This window comes from Citrus clementina, unplaced genomic scaffold, assembly GCF_000493195.1.
Source record: "Citrus clementina cultivar Clemenules unplaced genomic scaffold, Citrus_clementina_v1.0 scaffold_5, whole genome shotgun sequence".
Classification (NCBI taxonomy): domain Eukaryota; kingdom Viridiplantae; phylum Streptophyta; class Magnoliopsida; order Sapindales; family Rutaceae; genus Citrus; species Citrus x clementina.
In genome coordinates, this window is record NW_006262201.1 from 11,695,803 (window position 1) to 11,722,118 (window position 26,316).

The window sequence follows — 26,316 nt, forward strand, 5'->3', positions numbered from 1 at the left end:
AGGGCACATATTAAAGATTAAAATACTTTTTTGGGCCTTCACTTATAAGCTTTAACTTTTTGGCCAGAGTTCATTGGCATGATTTATACATTTAATTCAGAGAATGTAAAGAAGGGGACGCCCTGCCATCAATTTAATTTAATAGAGCTAGTGTTATTTGTCGACGACGTAAATTCTCTTACCATTACTCAGTTGCTAAAATTTGGAACCACCCACTGTTAAAAATAAAGTTGATGAATATTTGATACAGCCAAAGGGGAAATTACATTTGCAGGGTGTACGCAATGTGTGATTAATGCATTCAAACAAATGCACACTTGAGATTTAATCAACCGATGAATATGCATCGATCCACGAATCTCGAATTGCGGCAAGAACTTGTGTAGAAATTAAAGGCTCTTCATACTGACTATTTGACAAGTATTGTTAGCAGAAATCCTGTGTCTGAGATATTATAAGTTCCTTTTATATCAATACAGTAATTGCACAAATTGTTACTTATAGAAAGCAAAGTAGGAAATGTTTATCACATCCATTCACATTAACTCGAAGCACAACAATCAGCAGCCTGTCAGTCTTTTGTGGTGCAATTAGTAATTTACCACCAAGTTCATTGACATTCAAACTATTTTACACAAGCAATACGATACAGATCACAAGGAATAAGAAAAATTAATTCCTCTGGATGAAAGCCCAAAATTTTGCCTGAAACTAACCTATCACTGTGAGTCACACAGTAAAGAGTGCATCTATAAATTTTCAAGCTCAACTTTTGGATAGGATTAATGAAACAGCACTGGAAGCCCCAATTGCATAGGCAAACCTGGGAGACTCCAGAAACCCCTCTCCCTTCGGACCAAGGAAAGTAAATGATTATGACAGGAATCTAGTTTGTTAAGCATTCAGTTCTTTCCTTTTTGTAGTTCTTTTGGAACCTTAAGAAAAGATCACCTTAAGCACTGGTCTTCGCTGCAATCCTTCAAGCTCTCTCCATCTGACTGACAGGGTAGAACAATATCGGGCACCTCCTCAATATCCTCTGCTGGCTGATATAATATGCACAAAAGAATGAGCTTCATATGTGTGACAAAATCAATGTGTAATGGCAGAAGACAAAAATTAGAAAAGTGATAACACTACCTTCCACAATTCCAAGAAACGCCATAGCAAATAATCAATGATCATAACCAAGCAAAAAAGCTTGCCTGCCCATGCACCACACGAGAGGTACCTAACAAACATGATGGCATCAGCAAGCTGAAGACTGTTTGAAAAGCATAAACTGATTCCACCCAAACTTTATACGAAGAAAAAAGAAAAGCATTACCTAGATCACCTGAAGGTATAAAAGATAAATACTAACAACTTACGGTCCAGGACTATTAAATATTGAATAGGGACTTTCATTTAACTACATTAACACTTGTGACAATACAAAATTGCCCAAGAGATACAAAACAAATGGTAGTAAGTTTAGATCAGAATTACCCCAATTAAAATGTTCTCAAGCAAGATTAACCACAGAGTCATCATAACAAATCAACTGTATTCATGCTAACTTCATATGATGAACTTATTACTCAATTACTGAATGAGTATCAACTAGACAGATGAAAACTCAATAGCATACCGCGAGAGTCGTTCTACAAGATTTTGATTGGGACATTCCAAAGCACGGTCATACACGATCTCTGTCCTTTTGGCAACATCATGCCAATTGTAGAGTTTTTTCATCTGGCAAGGCACAATGGATCCTTAGCATTACACAAATAGTCCAAATATCAAAATATTCAAGTCATTTGAATAATTTACTCACACGCTCATGCATAACTTGTGGATCAATCTTCGGAAGTAGAGATATTGCCTTTCTAATTGCTAGTACCATATCACCAGGATCTGGTTCAGCAAGGACAACCATGTCATCCGGTAAAACCTATAAGCAGAGGTCAGAAAAATCAGCTTCCTAACCTGCTAAGGATTTCCAGAAATTAAATAATTCTAATATGTCATTCTAAACTATTACTAACAAAAATGGCCAGGTATAGTAAAAGCATCTCATAATACATGCCTCAGGGACGCCTCCCACACGTGTGCTGACTGTTAATAATCCACAACTAGCAGCCTCTAATATGGCTATGCAAAATGCTTCTGTTAAGGAACTGTATGCGAGATACAAGTAAAATCAGACAAAAGAATTTAAAAAGAATAAAAATAAGGTGGCTAGCTGAAAGTTGATTAAGCAACTAAATGAGAAGAAAAAGATATATCCAACATTCAATTAGAATTTAACCTGTTTAAGAATATATGACCAGAAATCAGGACTGAACGTACTTGAGCATGTGGCACAGCCCCCAACATTTCTACTCGATCTTGAAGAGAATGCTTCTCCCTCATCTCTTCCAACCGCACACGTTTAGGTCCATCCCCTCCAACAATGAAACGAACCTTAACACGCATTCCCAAATGAGACTAGAGTTGCAAATAACTAAACATTCCATAATGTCATGTTTAACTTCTACATAGCACTTTTGCCTTTATTTGAAAGGAAACTAAAATGATGGACTGATATCTAGCAATTGCGTGCATGCCATGTCTACAAATGAGAGCACCAAAGAAAATAAAAAATAAAAAAATAATAATAATTTAACTCACATTGGGAAAACATCGGCAGACTTTGGGAATGACTTCAACAAGTAAGTCTGCACCCTTGCGATAAACTAATCTGCTAATAACAACAATAATAATTTCATTACTACCGGGACGCTCTGGGGCAGGTTTGAACATAGCAGTGTCCACGGCATTTGGTATTACAAAAACCTTTTGGGGTGGCAGGCCTGATCGTAGCACCGTATTTTCTTTGCTTGTGTGCGAAACACAAATGGCCTGGCTCACATCTGCCAAAGTAAACTGCAATACTTTGTTCATGTGGATGCTCCCAACATCGGCAAAACCATAAAGAGAATGGTCAGTAAACACAACTCTATATCCCATCGTGCGAGCGTGCATCAGAGCTTCGTGACAAAGAGTTGAGAAGGCTTGATGCCCATGCACCAATGATATCTTTTCTCGAATAAGGATTGTCCTTATAATTGGAAGTGTCCCATAGAAGGTCGGCAGTGTATTCTGCATAATAAATGGTCTCCATGGTACATAGTAAACTTTCAAGCCACCAGTCATGTATCTCACACCAGAACGATTTCCATAAGCATGAGTCATGACCACCACCTGAATAAGCATTTAATAAGTTTATCATGCAATGATCTATAATCGTATAAAAACAAAAACAAAGTTTTCATGCACATGTTTGAGGAGAAACTTTATAGCCAAAAGCTTCCTCTCCCTCCCTCGCTCCCTCCCTCCCTCCCTCCCTCTCTCTCTCTCTCTCTCTCTCTCTCTCTCTCTATTTCCAATTTGTGGAAGAAACAAAAGGAAAAAAAATTATTTTATTTCTCTTAAAACATTTCCTATTTGTTTAATTTACCCAAGCAAACTATTCTACAAATAGTTTCCTCATTTCTCTCTCTGTACGATGCCACAATTATATGGACCTAGCATTCAACATGTCAAATCTACAGATTGTAAAGCATGATCTAACCTTGTGGCCAAACTTTAGCAGGCATTGTGACAAATAGTATATGTGATTCTCCACACCACCAAAGTTGGGATAGAAAAAATCAGAGACCATCAGAATTCTATGATTCTGATTAGCCATGAATCCAAATCTCTCACTGCAAATAAGAATAATTTTCTCTTCAGATTCATCCACTCAGCAAGAAAGGAAGAGAAAACAATCAGCACATTGAGATGATGCTCAATATCATTGATTTCAAAACAAGTAAATAGAGAGAAATAATAATAATAATAATAATACCAAAATCAAATGCAAATGGTAGAATAATCAACAAGTAGACACAAAATTCAAATCTTTCATTGTACTGAAACAGAATGAATTCCTAATAAAGATGGTTTAAAAATCAAAATGAAGATGAAACAATCATAAGTAAATGGGGGATTAACTAACCGGTCCCTGGAGAAGTGTACAGAGCTTGGACGAATTTTTATTAAAAAACGAAACGCAGAATAAACATTATAAAAGACTGCCAAATTAAACAGAACCTGTTAAACTCAGTTTCTTTATAAAAATAACCGAATAAGAACTCAATAAGGAAAATAATTGAACATGAACTGGAATAGGGCTGGGCATTATCCGGCTCTGCTCGGTTCGGCATCAAAACGGAACCGAAACTGATTGGATCTTAAAAACTAAACCGAATGTGAACCGAAGTTCAGTACCGAACCCAACTGAATTATAAACTTCAGTTCAGTTCGGGTTAGTTATGGCTCTATTTTGTCTGGACTTTCCAGTTTACTGTTTCAAGTTTTCACCTTCATAAAACTATTAATTGGACAAGATATACATAATAAAGTCTATCAAAAGTCCACAAATCAGAAAAACAATAAACTCCTGTCCACACACGTAGTTTAGAAATCCACTACAAATTATAAATCTACAACAATAACAATAAAACAACACTACAAATCACAAAATCACATTCCACAACAACAAAAAAAAAAACACCACAATATCACAAATAAAAGAAACTTCAAAGTTTCATTGCCATTAGCATTTGCTAGAACTTCATGCTGAAATAAGCAATCTTCACAGTCAGACTGAACGGTTTCAGATGCAGTGTTGTTTTGAACACTTGAATAAGTAGACATCTGACAGGAATTAAAAAAAAAAAAAAAAAAGCAATCTGCATTCACTACAGCACACCCAACAAAATTCAAAGAAAACAAAAAGTGCACAAACTATTAGAGATTATTTAACGTAGCAATAATACAAGAAATCAATCCCATAGCCTAAACTTTTTTGTCAAGTGACATTTTCAGACCCAAATCAGAAGATCCATTTGGTAGAAAGACCACCTAAACACTTTTGCAATTTGAAATAAATAATTTTTCGAATTATCCATAGACAGTAAGCCACCTGAATGGGATGAATCAGGAATCATACCAGCCCAGCATCAAATTGCTGTAAGATCCCATGAATTAAGACCTCTCATTGGAACAAAATTTCCTGGCCATGTAAACATATTGGTTTAGAAGAACTGCTTACACACTGAAGAAGCCGAGTAATAGGGTAATAACAGCACCATAATTTATCTATTTGTAAATAAATCACGAACAACTACAAAAATTAACGTTTTTGCAATTTTCCCCAATTACACTAACAATAGAATTATAGAAATTAGCAACTAACAACTGAGATAAAAATTAACAGCTAACAGCTCATAAACAATCAAACAGCTGCTGCAAAAATTAAGCCCTAATCTAGTAATCCCAACTCAAAAATATATAATTAAGGAAAAATAAAATTTAAGTCACAGTAAATATATATTAAATAAAAAAGAGAATCGACAATCTTACCGGCGACCAGCCCCAGATTGGAGGCGACAGACTGGCTAAGGCGACGGCGACGTTCTGCTGCGGCGGCTGCCTCCCGCCAGACTAACGGTGTGGCTGACGAGCGACGGCGGTGGAAAACTTGAAAATGGAACTGGCGTGTGAGACTAAGGCGTGAAGGCGTGAGCTTTGAGACAGAAATTGATTTTTAATAAATATTATTAATTAAAATTAATAAAAAGATTACGATTTATATAATTAAGAATATTCAAAATTGTTATTAATTTATATAATTAAAATTAATAATAAAAAATAGTTTATTTTATAAATATATTTTTTATTCACTTTGTAATTAAAAAATATAATTATTTAAATAAAGATAAAATTATAATTTAAAATAATTTACTATTAATCCAAGATGAAATAATCACATAAATAGATTTTTGATTTTTGATTCATATTTCACACTCACATTCTAGTGTAAATAACTAATTTACTCCCACTCTCTCTTCCACAGTACACTCCTAATCTCAAAATTTTCACTCATTTAGATTTCCACTCCAATTTGAACAATAAATGCTACCTAAACTTATCTCTCTAACACTACTCAAATGAGTGTTTGTTGATTAGATTTTGTGGAATTAAATCCTAATCTATATATGATCCATTATTTTATAAAATATAAATTTTTAATCTAGTCTAATTACGAATCTATGAAATTTAATCCAAATATAATCCATATGTTTATGAATCCAATGCGAATTTGACATAGTCTACATCCAATCTACAAATTTTAAGGTAAAAATAATTTCAACACCAAATTAAATTCAAAATTAAATAAGATCCAAATAAATATATTGTTTAAACAAAAAAAACATTTAAAATATAATACACGAAAAAAAAATTGATTTCATTAAATCAATATATGTAAATTGAGTAAATTAATGGAATTAAATCATAAAAATTTTATTCTTTTCCTGGTGATTTACATATTTTTAAGGATATGTGAATTTTTGTAGATTTATAGATGTAGACAAAAAAACACATCTACGCACTCAACATTTGGGAAATGTCCTAAGTTTAAAAAAAGAGACACTGAAATCCTCTTTTAACGATAATATCATTTGGTTCTATTAATTCAAAAACTAATTTTAATATTTTATATAAATAGAAGTATAATATGAAAACAAATGTAATAATATATACATTTTAAAATAATTTCAATATTTAAAAGTATTTTAATATTTTACCATCTATTGGACATATGTTATTATATTAAATAAAATTTACAATAAATAAAAATAAAATATTATAATTTAAGTTATTTTGAATATTATGTAAAATAATAATTTTAACATTATTATTGCATGAGATATGCTTTTAATTGTAAAATATATTTAACCTAAATATTAATTTAGAATCTTACAATAAATACAAATATGTTATTAAAATAAATACAACAATTTACATATTTAAATTTATATATTAAAAATTATTGATAAAAGCAACACAAATGAAAACACTATTATTAACAATATAATATTAAATTAAAATTTTCTTAGAATAAACTATTTGTTATTATTAATTACTAATATTAAATAAATATAATACTATTAAAATTTAAAAAAATTATATTATTGTATTTTCAAATAAAGATAGTATATAGTAATATTATTAATTTTCTATGAACATACAAATATTAGTTTTTAAGTAATTTAAAGTTAGAATCAATGTAAATTATTACTTTTAACTAAATACAATAATATTATATATTTAAATAAGTTTAATATTATATTTTTTATAAATATAATATTATTAAATAATTTATTTAATAATATTATTTATGTAATATTTTTTCATTATATTTTTTATAAATAGATTAAGCGAAATCATTATATATGTAATATTTTTTCATATTACATTTTTCGTTATATTTTTACGTATCCTCTAATTACAACTTCATGTAGGTCAATCAAAAAAGCTTTGCTAATAATTTTCACTGGCTATATGCTAAAATCACAAGTTTTGTACTTGGACAACATCCATGATCAATTATAAGCATGCTTTTGATCAATATGGTGATGAATTATCAGAAGCATTTTAGAACCTATATTTATTAGATGAAGAAACGTTTACAGAGTATCAGATGAATATTGGAAAATCTTCCAAAAAGTATTTATATCTCACATAATCATTTACTGATGTGGCAGCTTATCAGCCATCCTTGATTGGGTATTAGAAAAATAGTAAATAATAAAATCAATTAATGTCATGCAGATGGTAATACATCAGTGGGAATACAAACTAATTATACCAACGGAGTCAGCTAGCATTAATGATAAAATCAAATAAAAAAATATAGTTAAACATCCAATAATAATGAGTTTATTGAAAAGCATTAAGGTAGCGTTTATTTTTTAGATTGGAGTGGGAATTCTGAGGAGTAGGAATCCTAGGATTAGGATTGTGAAGTGTGATTGAGAGTATATTGTTTACTTGCATTGGAATTGAAGCATGAAATGAAGATCAGAATCTAATTTATGTGTTTACTTTGTCTTAGATTGGGAGTAAATAGTTTCAAATTATAATTTTATCTTTATTTAAAGAATAATAATTTTTAATTACAAAGTTAATAAAAATATATTTAATGAATAAACATTTATTTTATTATATTTGTAAATTTATAATAATTATTAATATTCTTAATTATGACCATCATAATTTTTATTAATTTTAATTTTAGTTATATAAATTAAAAATTGTTGATAAGGGCAATATAAATGAAATATTTTTACTATTAACATAGTATGAAATTAATATTTTCTTATAATAAACTATTTATTAGTATTAATTATTAATATTAAATAAATATAATACTATAACTTTTAAATAAATATAATAATATTATATTTTCAAATAAAGATGGTATATAATAATATTATTAATTCTTTATTAATATAATAATATTATTTTTAAGTAAATTAAACTTAGAATCAAACCCAGTTATTATTTAGTTAAATATAATAATATTATTTAAATATTTATTAAATATAATTATAGTAAATTTAATAAAAAGAAGGGTAAATATAAAATGAAACATTATTTTATTTAATATAATTATATTAAATTTATTATTTATTAATATAATATTATTTAGTACAAAATTAATATTTTCTTAGAATAAACTATTTATTATTATTAATTATTAATATTAAATAAATAACGTACTATTATTTTTAAAATAAATATAATAATATTATATTATTAAATAAAGATAGCATATAGTAATATTTATTAATTCTCTATTAATATAATAATATTATTTTTAAGTAATTTTAACTTATAATCAATGCAAATTATTATTTAGTTAAATATAATATTATTTATTTTATTTTATTAAATATAAAATATTAAATTAAATTAAATTTAAAAAATGATAGAAAATGGAGAGGTGAGAGTGGATTCCCCACTCTAAAAATAGGTGAGGCCTACGGAATGAGATTCTCAATCCTTCCCTAATTAGTTGAAGTAAACACTGAAGTGGGAGGAATCCACACTTTTCACTCCCATTCCAAAAAATAAACACAGCATAAAGTGCTTTATGAAAAATCATTTTATTAACTATTTCTAATAACAAATCCACTTTTCGAAATGCTTAGTTCAATTTCTAAATAAATCAATCAATCAATTAATCAACTGCTTAAGTCATTCAGATTAAAGCTTCAAAGAGCGCAGAGAGAAGCAAACCTCGTGAGCGGAATGAGTGATTAGAAACACATCGTATTGCCTTTGATCAGAAGCAAAAAGTGCAGCAATGGCCTGCACTTGACAATTAATTTCAAATTAAAGCTAACAAAACAAAAAATAAAATAAAATTTATAATTAAAATAACATAAATCAATTTATTTTATGAAAACAAGAATAGAGACATTCATTTACAGCGATACGGTGAACATCACCCACGGTACCGAAGGCCGTGAATGCCGCAACTAATTTGAATTATTATGGGCTTAGTCGAAATGACCAATTTACCCCCGTTTACAAATTCTAAAACCTTGGGTTTGCAGGCAAGAAATTATCGAAAATCTGGCGAGTAGCTGAAATAAAAAATATGAAAAATACTTTTTCCAAAAAAAAAAAAGTGTTAGTATCGTTTGACTATCTAAACTATTAAATGATTATTATAAATATTATTGTCTAATATTTTATTATTATATTCTTACAAAATATTTCAATTTATTATATTTTCAACACCACTAATTGACCGATTAGTTGACTAGTAAAATATTAATTTTCATCCTTCAATAAAAATTTTTGTCAATAAAATAGGAATAACATAAGAAACAATATAATATTGAAAATGTTAAAATATAATCTGGCTAAAAATAATATGTAAAAACCTCTAAATTTAGTATTTGACACTCTATTTGTGTAATTATCAGTCAACTAACAGTGCTAATGAAAATATATTCGATTGAAAATTTTTGTAGAGATATAATAGGAAAATCACATGCATCAATACTTTTTATTGTCATTCATATTTTACAATTCATGAAATAGTCAAAAGATAATAATACAAAAATAAAGTTTTATTTACTTGATGCAATAAATAATTTAAGGACTTCTTGTTAGGGATGGCAAAAATCCCTATGGAGACAGGTACCCTCGGGGATTTTCCCTATTCGGGGAGAGTGTGAGGATAATTTCATACCCAATTTCTTATTCGGGGAAGGGACGAGAAAATTTTTTTACTTAATTTCTTACTCGGGGAGGGGATAGGGATGAGGTGGAATCCCCATCCCCTACCCATTTCCCCATTTTAATTTTTTAAAATTACTAGTAAATAAATAACAAAATTTAAATTATAAAATTATAAATATTGGTAAAAATAAAAAATATCAAAATATTAATATTATTAAACTTTTGGGCCTAATTAACTAATTAAAGTCCTAAATTTTTATTCAGGACATTAAAAAGACCGAGTAGATTCTATTAGCCCATTTTTTTTTAATTTTAATATTCTTTAAATATTTTAAACTTAAATTTATTTTTTTTATTTATTTTTAGATGTTATAATTGCCCACAACGAATCACAATTTTAATATCTAATCTAATCTAACATAATATTTGCCCTTGATTTGCTTCGATTTAACTATTGTGTTGTAAAGGGAATAGTCCACATTTATAAAGTGTCCACGCTACCATTGAAAAAGTTAATTTTGAATCTAAATTCGATTTTATTTGTAACAATTTTGTATTAGAATATTAATTTGTTCATAATAGTTTGTAAAAGAAGTTTGTATCCCTTGCATGCTGCGTTACTTACTAATTTAATGTATGTGACTTTTGTAATGGATATTAATGTAAGATATATTTCGAACTTTACTTTTATTTGAATTTTTTATTTTAATATGATTAACTCAAAATCGAAAAAAAAATGTATTAGTTATTCGGGGATCGGGGACCCTCGAGGATCCCCTGTTATTATTCGGGGAGGGGATGTGGATTCTCTTAAGTAATTCTGACGGGGACGGGGACATACGCAAAATATTGGGGATGGGTATGGAGAGATTGGTCCCCTCCCCTCCCCATTGCCATCCCTACTTCTTGTAACAATGAAAGATTAGACAGAAGGGTGATTAAAAAAATTATCAATCACTTTAATTAAAATGTCCAAAGGTAGCGTTTGTTCTTTTGTATGAAAACTAAATAAGTCTAAATTTGACTGAAGCATGATTTTTGTAATATATGGATATAAGTGACATTATTAGATTATTTAACATTTATGTCCTTATAAGTCAAAACGAATAAAAGGATTAGGTTATATACTTTAGGAAATAAGTGTATTTAGTAGAGATGTATTTAGGATATAATACCTGCTTCTTATTTCAACTTTTTTCCATTAGAATAAAAGTCACAAAAGTTTATTTTTTCTATGCAGATGAAAATGTCCTAAAATCATACATAAAATTTAAAAAATAAACAAATAAATTTTAAAATAAAAAGTCTAAAATTAATAAAACTTCAGACTTTGAATGTTTTACAAACAAGTCCAAAGTAAAAATATCCTGACAAATTTTTGGCATCACTTTAAACTGTTTTTTTAAATTACCACCACTTTAAAACAACCAATACAAATCAAAACTAGTTTGAACTTATACATACGTATCTTGATATCAAATGCACTAAGGGGTTGTTTGTTTTTTGTATGAAATCTGAATTTTAATTATTTTTAGATATTTACAGTTTTTATTTTATTTTTTTTATCACTTATGTCTGATTATAAGATGGTTAGGTCTGAATGAAAAAAATTAAATATTATGACTTTTATCTGAATGACAAAACATTTAAATAGAACTTTAATATTCTTTCTTATTAGTACCCATATTAAATAAATTTATTTCCTGCTATATAAATTCTCCTTTTATTATTTTTTATTTATCCCTTTTCTTATGTAAGTGTATTTAACTTTTTTTTTGTGAATAAGAATTTTAAACATAATATAACTTTAGGTGAGTGTATTTTATAACAATTCCGTCTCTTTGTATTTACATTTACTATTTTTATAATAGATTATGAATTCTATTTAATACAATAATTTTATTTCAAATGATTAAACAACTATTAATTGACTTATGTGATTAACAAGAAAAAAATCAATATAATATACTAAAAATAACATTATAAGTATCACATATCAAAGTAAAAAATACGTGTGTTTGAAATATATTTTATTTTCATGTTTTATTAAGGTAAATATTATCAAAAAAATTTTACTAATCAAATAATTCATTTATAACTTGTCATGTGCTTAGCCAACAAATATAAATATTGTTAATATTTATGAAGTAATATCATATTTAAGATGTTTTCTTTTTGAAAAAAAAACAACAACTTGACACTCATATTCAGATATTGAAAAAATAAAAAATAAACATGTCATTTGGATATAGTATTTAGACCTATTCAGACTTCAACTAAATTCAAACCTATTTAGATTTTAGACAAAAAAAAAAACTACATAAGTAATTATTTAAAAAAAAGCATTAAGTAAGAGTTGCACAAAATATACGATTAGTTTTTTTTTTTAAATATGGTTTTGGATCGTAGAAGAATTTAAAGAGAGGGAATAACATCTCAGACAATATCCTTTTGGAACAATTCTTAATAATTATTTTTTACATTATTATATTATTCTTTAAATAAGAACTTAATTAGTAACGATGCTCACATTATAGCAAGAAAAAAATTGTCATTTGAAATCTTTAATTAATTCATTATATTAACTCAATTTATGAGATATATATCATATGAGTTCAGCGGTTGGAATTCTACAAAATAATAACCCATTAAGGTCGTTGAGGTGTGACCCATGTAGACCTTCTAATGCTAAAATTAGATATCAAGGTAGTACGATAACAAATGAATAATAAGAAATAAAAGACGAGAAAAAACTTAGAGGAGATTACATCCTCTTGTCCGATATGCAATTTTCTCCTCCTCCTACCTTTGAGTGGTGACTACTCTAAGTAAAATAACACTTTTTTAACTCTTACTGTAAATTTTTTCTGACATTATTATTTCCAATTGTGCATTTTTTATGTTGTTCCTGTTTCTAATTTTCTTAGTATTTTGTTAGTAGAATTTTTTGTTTTCAATTGTCCTTTTGATGTTGCGGCTGTTTTCAATTGTCTTTTTGAAATTATTGGTCTAGTGTCGGTCGTGCCAATTGCAGTGGGTGATTAACCATTAGGTATGTTCAGTACTCTTAAATGCGTAGGTTTAGGTGGCTTTTTAACATTGTTAGTCTCTTGTTTCAATTAGGCGGATGTGCTCATATTGGAGGTGGTTATTTCAGCTAATACATAATTCAAATGATATTTAAACGACATAAGATGACGATGACGTTTTAAAACCGGGGCAGCAACATTAAAAGAGATATTTTTTATGGGAGTTCATTAACTGTAATTAAAAATATATTTATGATGACGGTTATTACACTGAACAATCATTATTTGCAGTATTTACATAAGTTGTAAAAAAATCGTTATTAAAAAAATACATTTAATAATGATTATTTAGATAACAGTTATGTATTACATTTTTTCATTAATTTTTATGATGGTTTTTATTCACAACTGCCATTAAATAGGTATATTTAATGATGGTTTTACGAAAAAAACCATTATTAAGACTATGTAACTACTGCAAATAATGAAGATTTTTAATTATAACAGACATCTTATATCGGCCATTAATGACTGTTCCTATATAAGAATCGTCATCTTTTGCATAAGTAGAAGAAAAAAATAGCAATTTAAAATTACTGCAAATAAAAATAAACGATTTTTAATCATAACAGTCACCTTATATTGACCTTTGATGAACCATCATCTTTTGCATGAGTAAAAAAAAAATAAAAAATTAACAATTTAAAATTACTCTCCTTCAATTGTTTTTTAAAAATTAAAAGAAAAATGCTTCTCAGCGAGAATGCCGAGAGAAACGGCATATAGTAATGCCGTTTCCTCTTCCCCCCCCCCCCCTCCCCCAACACGTGAACTTTTGCTCCTTTTGCTTTTTCCACATTTTTTACTCTTTCTCCCCCACGTTTGATTTCAGCTGAAAAGCACTACTCCTCACGTGAAAGGATTGAGTTGGGATTTTTCTCTCGTTTCACAAGCATAGAGAACGGCATTAGGGCAGGAGTATTTGCTCATTCATAACACAAGTAATTAATAACAAATTGATCTTAATAAATTCACCATTAACAGAAGTAATTGCAGCCTATAATATATATAATTCTTTTGGCAAATGAATCAATAAACATTCGAACCTTGGTAGCAGAAGCAACTAACAGCCTAATGCCTCTCTATCATCAAGTTTGGAATGTGCATCCATTCTTTTCGGCTAAGACAAGAAAATAAACATTGAGAGTTGACAATCATCCAAAAAATCTTTTTCCTTAGTATATGATATGAGAGAAGAAAATATAGTTGAGATTGTGCTACATTGTCAATATAAAACTACTTCAATTGCCACAAAAAATAAAAAATTATTACCAAAAAAAATAATTCCCAACAAAATAATCGCTAACAAAATAATTACCAAACAAAATTACCAAAAATTATCATAATTTAATTATTAAAATAATTATCAAAAAATAATTATCAACAATACAATTATCAAAATAATTCCCAACAAAATAATCACTGCTAGCCTGCTAGTGCTCTGTCTGTGTATCCGCTTCTTCTTCCTTCCAATATTTCTCTTTAATTAAACATAAACAAGGGAATTAACAATGGAGAACGCTATTGAAACGCTTGCATTGAAGAAGAGTTGTCCCGCGCCTGAACCTGAATCATCACGCACCAGCTGCCAGCTTATTATGGCAATGGAGGAGTACAAAACGAAAACGCATCCTCAGCCTCAAGAATCGAGGAAAACTAACACCCCAGATCGGATTAAAGTGCCTAAAGCATTCAAGTACCCTGAAAGTGAAAGGTACAGGAGCCCAACTGATTCAATGATGTCACCTGTTACTAAAGGATTGCTTGCTAGACACAGAAAGGGACCTGCCCTTCTCCCACCTACCATCAATCACCAACAGATTCAAGAATTGCTTGTTCAGAATGTGGGCTTGCTTCGTAACTTATCAAAAAAAAAAAAAAATCACTCAACAAAAATTAATTATCAAAATAATTATCAAAAAATAACTACCAACCAAACGGAGAGAGGGAGATGGAGAGAGACGAGGGAGACGAGGACCAGCAAAGAACACCACCGAGCAGCGAGCAGCGACCACCGAGTCGATCTGGAGTAGTAGCGAGCGAGGGAGAGGAGTAGTGAGCGAGAGGGCAGACGGGCACGAAGCTGGGGACACGGAGACGAAGCTGCTGCTGGAGTGAGAGGAAAAACGGAGCGAGAGGGGAGACGGAGACTGAGTAAAGCTGCTGCTGGAGTGAGAGGAAAAACGGAGCAAGATGGGGAGAGGAGTGAGAGGAAAAATGGCACCGTTTTTTTTTTTTTTTAATCCCGGCAGATTTTTAAATGCTTTTGTTTTGTTTTTTTTATTGAGAGCAAAAAGCTGAGGAAACGGCATTACTGTATGCCGTTTCTCTCGGCATTCTTTCGGCTTTTTAGATACCTAGCAGCACTTAAATTAAAATTTACGTATTCATTTTCACATTCTAAACTATACAAACATATTTAATATAGCTTTCTTCATCCAAAAAAAAATGCAACCCCATCAAATTTCTCATAAAATCTTCAGTAACTACTTTTCATATTCCATATAGGCAGCAACACAAACTCCCTAAGTTTCTTGCATCATGAAAAAAATGATTAGTCTTTAGCTAACTTATAAATAGTCATGAACACAACATTAGTAGAGGCACAGGCTAATTAATCTCAATAATTTACCCGTCATGACATCAAAACTAGAAATATAAACAGCAGAAAAAACAGCTTTTTGGAAGGGCATTTAACCGTTGCCTCCCTTTGTCATTGAATGAAAACATGTAAGAGCTAGTTTCCTAAATTAAATTATACAAAACGCTTGTTTATGTTAAAAATCAGCGAAAGGGAGAAAAAAGAAGAAAGATCTGAAACCTTCAGTGTTGTAAAAGCATTCCATGCAGTAGTACCTCTATTACCCACTTTCCATGCTCCTTCAATCTGTAAGCAGGCAAAAAGTCCTTAATCACTCAGTAATTTCTCCTTCAAAAGGTTGTTAAGTACCAATCACTAAAATACAATAAACAACAAATTCCTCAACTAATGAACAATCTTTAGACAATAGATACTTCGGAACTTTAGTTGTGAAGCTCAAGGCCCTAGCAACTTTAAGGAGATGCTTATTCTTTCTTTCGGCCACTCCATTTTGTTGTAGAGTATTGCTACAAGAACTTTGATGTAGAATTCCTTTCTCATCGAAAAAATTCCCTAACACATGATTTAAAAAGTCTTTGCCATTGTCACTCCGAAAAATCTTAATTTGAGTCTGAAATTGTGTTTGTACCAGAGTTTAAAAATTTTTAAACACACTTTCAGCATCAGATTTATCTTTTAGCAAAAATACCCAACTCTAGTATGATCATCAATGAATGTCATAAACCAGCGTTTTCCAGAAAAGGTTGCCACTCTAGAAGGGCCCCACACATCACTGTGAAACATAGTAAATGGTTTTGATTTTCGGTATGGTTGTGGCAGAAAAACAGCACGACAATGTTTAGCGAGTAGAAGAACCAAAAACTGATCTTGATGGTTCAGCCCTTGTAGCTCGTGGTAATGAGCAACAAAGAGATAGACAAGGAGGCAAATCCTTCTAGATTGGCATGCTCTGATCAAAAAGCATTGAACCAGACTTAAACAGTCTGCAAATCCTTCTCACATAGTCAGAGTTTTCCAATGAGCTTCTGAGCCACCTACAGATTTCTACCATCAATCACAGACAATTACTGGATAGCACCAAACGTAGATACTGCGTGCCAATCTATTCGAAATCCTTTCTTCAGTTCATATCTACCATCAATAATACTATGAAAGATCAGTTCAGGTAAGCACAATTACTCCTAAAAAACAGAAAAGAGGCCAAGACTAAGTACATATTCTCACAATCTATGATCTTGTAAAACCATCGATCTAAATGGATTGGAAATCATCCGGTTAATTGCTGAAAGGTAGATAAACTAATGGAAAAATAAATACTCACATTAATCAATTCTTTACGAGCATCCTGGCTCATCTGGTTAATTGCTGAAAGGTAGATAGACTAATGGAAGAAGAAATACTCACATTAATCAATTCTTTATGAGCATCCTGGCTCATCGTTACTTCTACGTTCTTTTATGATTAGTCTGGTTCAATGCTTCTAGATTGGCATGCTCTCCTTCCTTTTCTCCCAACTCTTCTAGCACCGTTTCCATCTTTTGCCGAACCTCTGCATCCCCATCATCGCCTGTGCTTCATCACATTTGATGTCCTTCTCAGTCGCTCATTTCCAGTTCCGGAGCTTGTTTTGCATCCAGCTGTTCTTCCAGTTGAATTATTTTTTTCATGAAGCTCCTCCTTCTGCATCTGTTTGAGATTATAAGTAGCAATGACAGTTATCTACCGTCTGGTTTTGGAGGAATTGATATGGATGCATTGTGGTTATGACCGGAGAATTAAAAAAGACAAAACTTCTGATCTTTGGCCAGTTTCCTAACATTGTCATCAGCCTTCTGTTGTTCCAGTGCAGCCAATTGAAGCAGACTGTTTCTTATTGCATTCTAAAAGAGCAATAAAATTCATTTTGCAACCTTCTATCATTTTCCGATACGACATATAAGACAGAAAGTGAAACATTCAATTACCAAGATCAGTACCCTTTCAATCTCCTCAGTAAGAGCTTTTCTATCATTCATTCTTTGCCTCTCGCTTTTCCAGTTCTACACCAAGTAACTCAAGCTCTTTCTTCGGAGCCTCCAGTTGCAACTTAAAGTTTTTGTGTTCCATGCACTAAGTTGTATTTTCTTTATCTCTTTGAATTAAGAAAACAATAAAATAAATTAATTAATTAAAGCATAAGTCAATGAGACCACACAATTTCAAGATATCATAAACAACCAGTTACTGTCAAAAATTCAGAAGGAGAAATCTCAGATATTCTTGCATGTAATCAAAGAATATAGGGTCACTGATTTTGTTCCTAGTAATTGAAGAATATGTAGCGATGCCAATAGAAACATAAAACGTATATAATTGGATTTCTGTGATCCAGTTCTTGAAAATTATTCAATTCTATGACAAGACCTACCTTCATTATACCCCAGAACAAGCCTATCTTTCTCTTCTATTAAGTTATCAATGGTGTTTGAAGACGCATCTTCCTTTCATCTCTTCCAAATGCTTGATCTTGACCTCAATCGTGTTTTTCAGAATAGATACAAGTAGATTCTAACTTTCGTGCCTCTTCCTCCATCTATCCAGAAATGGTTTTAAGGTCTCTGTTCCTGCATAGGTGTTCATAATGATATTTTTAAATTGCAGTCATCAAAGCAGGCAAACCATGCATAAAGACCAGATTTTATTACAAGCATACCAATCCTTTTTCCCATGATGATCTGCCTCATAAGCTTTTGCAAAGGCCATGGCATTATGTAAACCAGGCCAGTTTTTGTTGAATTCTACAAGGCACACCCTGAATGATCCAGAAAATTCCACAGTGATTGAACCCCGTGGGGTTGAACACTTACCTAATCAATTCATCCCTCAGCTTAGATCAACTTTCTCCCACAGACTGCCCGTCTTCCCCCCTTCCAGTAGGGATATTGACCACAATACCAATCCAAGGCCACACAAGCTTCTCATCACTGTAAACATTCAGAGGATCACCTCCGTTCACAGGTTTTGATTGACTGCCTGCACCACGTCAATCTGTTTCCAAGTATTTTGCAAGAGCTAGATGATTTGCCTTTTCTTTTGCCGTTCTTTTTACAATTGCCAATCTCAGAAGCATGTTGAAGGAGATCCCTATAAAGGTAACCTTGCTTTGTTTTCTTGGGACAGTAGGGGCAAGTAAAATTTTCATCCAAGATTGTGACATTGTAGTTTCAACTCTTCAAGTTTTTCATAAGATTTTATCTTCATAATCGACCATTCCAGAGTCACTTCTACACGAATCCTCTTCTGAGATGTGTGATCTATCAAACTTCCCACTGAATCTCAAATGATACCTGAATTAGAATAAAGTTAAGAAATGAGTCGTAGATACTATAGGAAAACGTAAGGTACCCATTCTTTCAGGTGAAGAAACAAAACAGCAACAATTTATCCACACACTATACATTTGTTAGATTTTATATCAGTGCCATTAAGTATAAAACATGAGCTCCAAAAGGAATTATTAAACATTAAACATTAAACATTCCAAGACAACGATCCGTACTGGAGAAAAAGTTCATATAAGGCAAACAAAAATACCCATCAAGACATCGATTGAACATTTGTGTTAAATTAAATAAGAACTAATTATAAATAAAATTGTATTAAAGAATCTATTTATGTCATGACCCAACCTAGATCTGGCAAGATATTGTCTGCTTTGAGCCCACACAGTTTTGTTCCTGGGGCGCCCATGCACCCCAAAACGCGTCTTACCAATTAAGGTGTGGATCACTCCTTATAAATCCAGCATCTCTCTCGTGCTTTGTCGATGTGGAATTCGCCTAAGGTGTTATATACACCTCCCCTGGGGGACTCAGCATCCTTGCTGAGGTTTGCCCCACCATCGCTGAAGAGGACACGCAGAGCCGCTCTGATACCATAATGTCATGACCTAACCCAGACCTGCCAAGATATTGTCCGCTTTGGGCCTTAACAAGGCCCGCACGATTTTGTTCCTGGGGCGCCCATACACCCCAAAACGCGTCTTACCAATTAAGGTGTGGATCACCTCTTAAAAACCCAGCATCTCTCCCGTGCTTTGTCGATGTGAGATTCGCCTAAGGTGTTACAATTTACATCTTGACTTGACCATGGTTGTAAGTACATATGCCCCGATTTTGTTTTTTCAAAAATTTGGGCGTGTTAAGTAGTTTTATTGATGTTTTGATTAAAGGAAGATAAAAATATGGGCACATGAGATCGAGATATGTATTACTAAGAATAAGCTAGCCCTATGAGCATGAGGCTACGGTTCGTATTATAAAATTGAGGCCTACGGGTATGAGGCTGAAATAACATATTATAAGATCGAGAACCAGGAGTTTGAGACTCGCCGGCCACAACCGTGACGAGCAAAATCCTGGTGGTACCGGGCTAGAAATCCAGCAATTCGCGCCAATTGTGGTGACCTTTTGTGTTATAAACCTTAGCTTCGTGTGGCCGTACGTTTTTGGCTGCTTTCTAGCAGTGGTGAAGGTGGTATCGCCGCTGCCCTTTCGTTTATGTCATTGGGTCCAATGTCAAAAAGCCACACAGTTACAGTTGAAATGACAATGTATTCGTACCTGAACCAATCAAACACTTTCTCGTCCCACTCGACAAAACTTTTAACCACAGCAGTAATTGAATTAGACAAATAAAAAAACCTGCCAACCACATTCAATTTATAACAATATTAATACTTTTATTACTACAAAACCTAACTTAGTAAATCACAAAAAATAACAAAATACAAATATGATACAATTACTTTAATAACATCTTGCAAAACAGCAAATGAACACAATTAGCACATTTTAAAAATTATTTATTTACTAAAAGCCGGCACATAAAGACACACACAAAAGCACATCCTAATGATAAATAATTTTAATAATTAAGGTCAACTTGTCATGAAATAATTAAAAATTTGTTGCCATAAGGATAAAATTTTGACAAAATTAAGGAACTTCCATGCTCAAACATATTAAATTATGCAACATGTCCGACCATGTGCTACTATATAACAAAAAAGGACAAATACATAATTTTTAAAAACTTTAAATCATCAATTCCTAAAATCAAAACTAATAAACAAACAACATATCTTCTTAATCATATTTTATAAACACCCAGTGGAATTTTCTTAGTTATATTTGCAAATCATCGATTCATGTGTGCATGCTCGTCAAAAAGTAAATAAACAAATGATTCATGCATGCAAGCCTATCTAAATTAAAATCAAGTCAAGAACAGAAAAATCTGAAACAAATTGACAATTAGAGCTTTAAAAAAAATTAGAGGAAAGTGCAAGAACCGATATAGAGAGAGGGTGAGTGTTCTGACCTGATTACAACTTTTTATTTGCTCTTACTTTCTTCAATCTTTCTTTTCTGCTTCAATAATTTTGGTTCTCTTCTTTCTTAATGTGGGCTTTATATTCTTCGATCTTCAAGGTTTTCTTGTGCCTTTTACATTTTTTTGTCAGCTCAAATTGCTTATTTCATGCTGTGGGTTTTGCTTCGTTGTGCTTTCAATTTTGTTTTGCTTTGTTCTGACTCTTGCCTTCATGTTTGTTTTGGTTAAGTGTTTAGGTTTTCAAAAACTGGAGGGAAATGAAAACGGTAGCGAGGGAAATGGAAAGTCCATGTTGTATTATTAGAAACAATAAACGCTACCGTTTAGCTTAAGTGATATAAAAAATAAAATAAAAACATTGACGTTTAGCTTCAGTGAAATTAAAACACAGCCATTTAAAATAATAAAAATTAAATAAAAAATCAAAATATACGCCCCTTAGTATCAGTACAATGTTATGATACTAAGGTATCAACAACCGCTGACACTCCTATGTTAAACACGCTAAAAATAACTTCAATTACCAAATACTGATACTTTTTAGTTTAGTATCAGCAGCTTAGTATCAGCGAACATCATTTTTCTACTAGTGTGTATAAGTAACACTCATCTAAAGATTGTGGTTGCAAGCTCACCAAAAATATAATGTCAATGTCCACACTTGATCAACTGAGAATTTGCCAATATAAAGGCAAGAGATTTCATAAGTGGAAGTGTAGAATTTGAGAGACGGGTTTTATAGAGAAAATTGGTGTAAACCTAGAGTAAATTTTAGGGAAATGTGTAGTTAATAAGAAGAGATTTTTCTCCTTTTTTCTTTTGTTTTCAATTTTCTTATATTATACTTTACAAATTTATTAAATGAAAATGAGTGTCTTGCTTGCCAATATAAGCTGCTAACTTTCTAAGCTAAGGTAAAGGACGAAGCTCAAGGATTCAAATTGTGGATTGAATTACTCATTCAAGTGAGTTTTAAGTTAATTCTTTTTAATTACATGTTTATAAGTTATATTTTCTATTAGTTATTTTCTAGAGATTCTGAAGAAATTTCCATATGAATAATGTCATTCCCGTAATAATTCACTAGAAGCACTAGGAGAATGCAAATGATAGCAGCAATGCTAAAGATTCGAATGCCGTAGACCAAAAAATTGCTGAGCTGTCAGTAAAACTGCAACAAGCATAGGAACAGAATTAAGGAAGGGAAATGCATCCATACATCAATGCTTGAAAAATTCAAGTAAAGGTAATTTAAGGTAGAGAATACATAGTATTTATAATTGAAATACAAAAGCCATTAACTCAAACATTTTTAAACAAGTTACTAATGAAGAAGAAATTCTACAAGAATTTAAACAAGCCAGCATCAAGAAGTTTTGGGTTAAATCACCTGAAAACAATGATTCTGATAATAATAACTGCATCCATGCCACCAATTGCCAATATTTCATCTTCAGATGTTTCCCAAAGCCTTGACTATCCAGCTCGAGGAGGATGCAAATCTCTCCAAGCTGAAAGAATCATCGAGTCTATTCTGGACTGAAGCAAGCCCTTTCCCAAAGTAGACACTTAAATTGCTTGGTTGCTTTCTCAATATTGAATACAGAGACAACAGCAAACTAGTGACTGATATATTGATTCCAGCAGAAGTTAAAAAGCAGAAACGTCCATCACCTTCCACTTTATATGCAAGTTCTACCAATTAGTATAACAGAACATCAGGATTATATTATGTGCTGCAAAATCTAATCATTCTAAATAATCCTGAATTTACAAAATGCTGTTCCATTAAAGACATAATAGATTCTGATAAACCAGTGACTGTATGCAAGAACCACAATCTAGTTTAACGGTGCAGTAAACAGCTATGAAGCATTAAAACGTGTCATGGTAATAGAAAGTCTATTGTAAAACCGTAACATAAAACAAAAGCACCATTAACAATGTGAAACAAGACCACACTCCATTGAATAAAAGTGCATTAAACAAGTCAAAGTTTTGGCTTTGCTAGGCTTGATTTAAGTATGTCTCTAAAGCCCCGTTTGGGGCGGCTGTGCTGTCAAATTGTTTAACAAGTCTTCTATTGTTTCTAATTTGACACGAATTAAGCTCAGATTCCAAAAGATAATCTTATTTCTCAAACGTCACCAATTTTATAAGTTACTTACACAACAAGAATCAAAACATGTAGAAATTATGACAATAACTGTGAATAAAGGATATTATGAGATATAGAATTCTCGTTTTAGCTAAAGTTGGGTACAAGATGATCCTAAAGAGAACAAAAAAGTAAGATTTGCAACTGACTTTTGTTAAAACCCACTCGACCCTATGGGTTAATGACAAGAACTAAATGAACTACCATAATTATTCCTCCGTTTCTTCCTTGTACAAGAACTTGCAAAACACAGCAATATTTTTAAAGGCAAGAAGGTAGTAATATGGGCAAATTGGAAAGCTGGAATTGTGGAATGAGTATAAGAGATTAAAATTAAAAAAGAAAAAAACACAGCCGCTAAATCCAGTAACTAACAGAGGGCAAGCATAATGATAAATCCCTTAAAAGGAGAAAGCATTTTCTTATAGATCAGCAGGTCATCGTTCTTGCACATGATAACAGTAAACAACACAAAGCCTGTCATATTCTCCATATATATATATCTATATCGACAGATAAACTAGAATAGTATCATACTATCATTCCCTTTATCACATATCAAATGCAATTAAAAGTGCATTAATTATCATATATGTTGAGTACATAAAGGCACCAGGTCGGCCATGCTACTAGTTCCGCCCCGGCACGGATCGTTTCAGCTATATGGTACGAGCAGAACACGGGGTTAAACAGGAGCCGACCCGAGATGAATGCGACCAGGAAAACATACCGACCAGAAGTATACGCCGAGCCGATACTCATCCCCAGGAAAGCGGGAACACGATCTCACAAAATCGCGGTAGTTGCGCTTCTCCCAGAACGGTTGAAGGACATGCGAGATCCACGTTTGCCCACAATCTAACAGTTAGAGTCCCATGAGGGGCTACCACCACCCGAAAAAGGAGGGATAAGGGGCAAACGAAAAACGTGGGACAAAGGGCAGCTATAAAAGAGAAAGACATCGAAGAAGACGGGACAGAAAAAATTAAGAGAGGGAAAACGCTGCCAAATTGCAACGAGACTATTTTCTTACAGATCTCGAACAAACTTCTTGAACCCAAATTATATTGTTTTCCCGTAAACACCTTGTGCTAACTTAGGCATCGGAGGGTTTACGCCGGCAAAACCACCGGCGTCTCTGATCCATTTTTGGTGAACGCAGGTCTAGTGAGAGAAAGGAGGGTGATCCCGGCCTTAGTGGTTCGAGCAACAGTCGATAACTTAAGCGTTGGTGAAAGAATCTGGTTGGTCCAAGGACGAGCAGATCTCAGCATCAACATTTTGGCGCCGTCTGTGGGGAGCTGAATAAAAAGCTACCACCAAGTTAGTAATTACCTGAGAAGTAGCGAACGATTGGATATTGATGCGTTAAGAAAGGATACTTTAAGGGAGGATAATGAAACGGTGGAAACAATCACTCTACGGGAGATTGCAAATGAAGCCTGAGAGAGGATGATGCAAGATAGACTGGAGCGGATGGAGAAACAAATGGAGACTCTCGCGGCCGTATTGTTTGAGCTGAGGGGCGAGCGGAGAAGGGATTATGAAACCCCCGTGGGAAGAGATGGAGTTGGAGCAGAACCCAGTCTCCGGGGGCGTAGGGTCGGGAAAATCCCTCCACCCGCAGACCAACCTAACGGAGTGCATCCCCACCGAAGTACTGGCCGGGTCCCAGGGGAACACGTGGATGAAGGGAGAGACCAACCTCGCCCCGGACGGGTACTGGAAATAAATGGCCGAGGGGCCAGTGTTGATGAAGGAGAGCTCAGACAGCGGTTGCAGAACGTCGAGCAGGAGCGAGACCAGATAGCTGCACGTGATCCTGATCGCGCTATAGAATTGGAGGGGGAGGTGCGCAGATTGGCGCAGGTGATAGAGGAGATGCAGGGCAAGAGAAAGCCCCCGAGCTGGAGGATAATGCTAGATGAAGAATCTCCGTTATCAATTGAGATCATGAGCACCATAATCCCAAGAGATTTCCGCTTCCCTGACCTCAAATACTCCGGGCGAAGTGACCCGTTGGTGCACATTGAGCGTTTCAACGACATGACGGGTGTGCAGGGGCTGACACCAGCTCAGAGATGCAGGGTGTTCCCGTTGACACTAGAGGGATGAGCCCGAGAATGGTACCGCAAGCTGCCCCGAGGAGGAATAAAGGGGTATGAGCAGATGTGCCAGGAGTTGGCCGAGCAGTTCCGAGGGGCGGTGGCCCCAGAGGATGACATGATGGAGCTGATGGGGATGAAGCAGGAGGAGCATGAATCCCTTCGCGATTTCGTAAAACGATATCACCGAGCCGTGCTGGATTTGGGAGCTTTTAATCACCCGCAGGCGTTGAGGGGATTAAAAGAAGGTGTAAGAATCGGCCGATTGTGGTATAACTTAAGAAGCCCCATCGTACAGAATTACTCGTCGGGGTATGAGCAAGCGAAACGAGATATAGAAATCGAAGAGGAAAAATCAGCAAGAATTAAAAGTGAACAGCTGGAAGAGCTGAGGCGAAGAGAACGGAGAGCCTCGAAAGGGAGCGGGTCGGGAAAGCGAACTGGAGAATCTTCGGGGATGGGCGGAATATCAGCTCGGTCTCGCCCTTACCCCATAGCTCAGAGAGCACAACAGTTCCAACACAGCCGGGCTCAACCTCCGCGCCCCCCGATCCCAGAGCGGCAGCGAGAATTCAGGCAGGTGACTGCCCACCCTTACCACCGCACTCCCAGAGAGGTAAACGCGACCAATTACAGGTCTGGCCGACCAGAGCAGTTACCGGCTATACCAGCCCGAAGTGACGTCCATGATAGCCGAGCAGTTCAGTTGGTTGACCAGAGCGCGGCATATAGACGATATACTCCTTTAAAAATCTCCATGGAGGAACTATATGAAAGGATCGAGGGTCGAGGACTGCTGTATACTCCGGCCCCTATAACAAAACCCGCTCACCGGCGTGATAAGAGCAAGTTCTGCAAATTCCACAACACTCACGGTCATAC

At 33.2% G+C, this 26,316-nt stretch overlaps 2 protein-coding genes and 1 pseudogene across 7 annotated transcripts; 1 reads left to right on the top strand and 2 right to left on the bottom strand.

The window, feature by feature from the left end:
- Positions 1 to 444: 444 nt before the first annotated feature.
- On the bottom strand, positions 445 to 5,604 carry LOC18040217 (phosphatidylinositol N-acetylglucosaminyltransferase subunit A). 6 transcript variants are annotated; one of them, XM_006431861.2, is made up of 10 exons: positions 5,431 to 5,604; positions 5,018 to 5,080; positions 3,596 to 3,728; positions 2,653 to 3,225; positions 2,291 to 2,445; positions 2,069 to 2,159; positions 1,817 to 1,933; positions 1,631 to 1,734; positions 1,141 to 1,231; positions 445 to 1,046 (listed from the first exon to the last, which is right to left on the bottom strand). In XM_006431861.2, the coding sequence occupies exons 2-10, from the start codon at positions 5,047 to 5,049 to the stop codon at positions 948 to 950; spliced, it is 1,395 nt and encodes a 464-aa protein (XP_006431924.1). In that variant the 5' UTR covers positions 5,050 to 5,080; positions 5,431 to 5,604; the 3' UTR covers positions 445 to 947. The 6 variants fall into 6 exon arrangements, with proteins under 6 accessions (XP_006431924.1, XP_006431925.1, XP_024040368.1 ...); XM_006431862.2 differs by having other exon boundaries at positions 4,991 to 5,080; XM_024184600.1 differs by lacking the exon at positions 5,018 to 5,080.
- A 9,103-nt stretch (positions 5,605 to 14,707) lies between these two features.
- Positions 14,708 to 16,640, top strand: LOC18040218. The gene is made up of 2 exons (XM_024183527.1): positions 14,708 to 15,053; positions 16,618 to 16,640. Exons 1-2 carry the CDS (start codon positions 14,708 to 14,710, stop codon positions 16,638 to 16,640), a joined length of 369 nt encoding a protein of 122 aa, XP_024039295.1.
- Positions 16,641 to 16,802: 162 nt separating this feature from the next.
- LOC112097935 lies at positions 16,803 to 19,022 on the bottom strand (annotated as a pseudogene).
- Between the last annotated feature and the right edge of the window lie 7,294 nt (positions 19,023 to 26,316).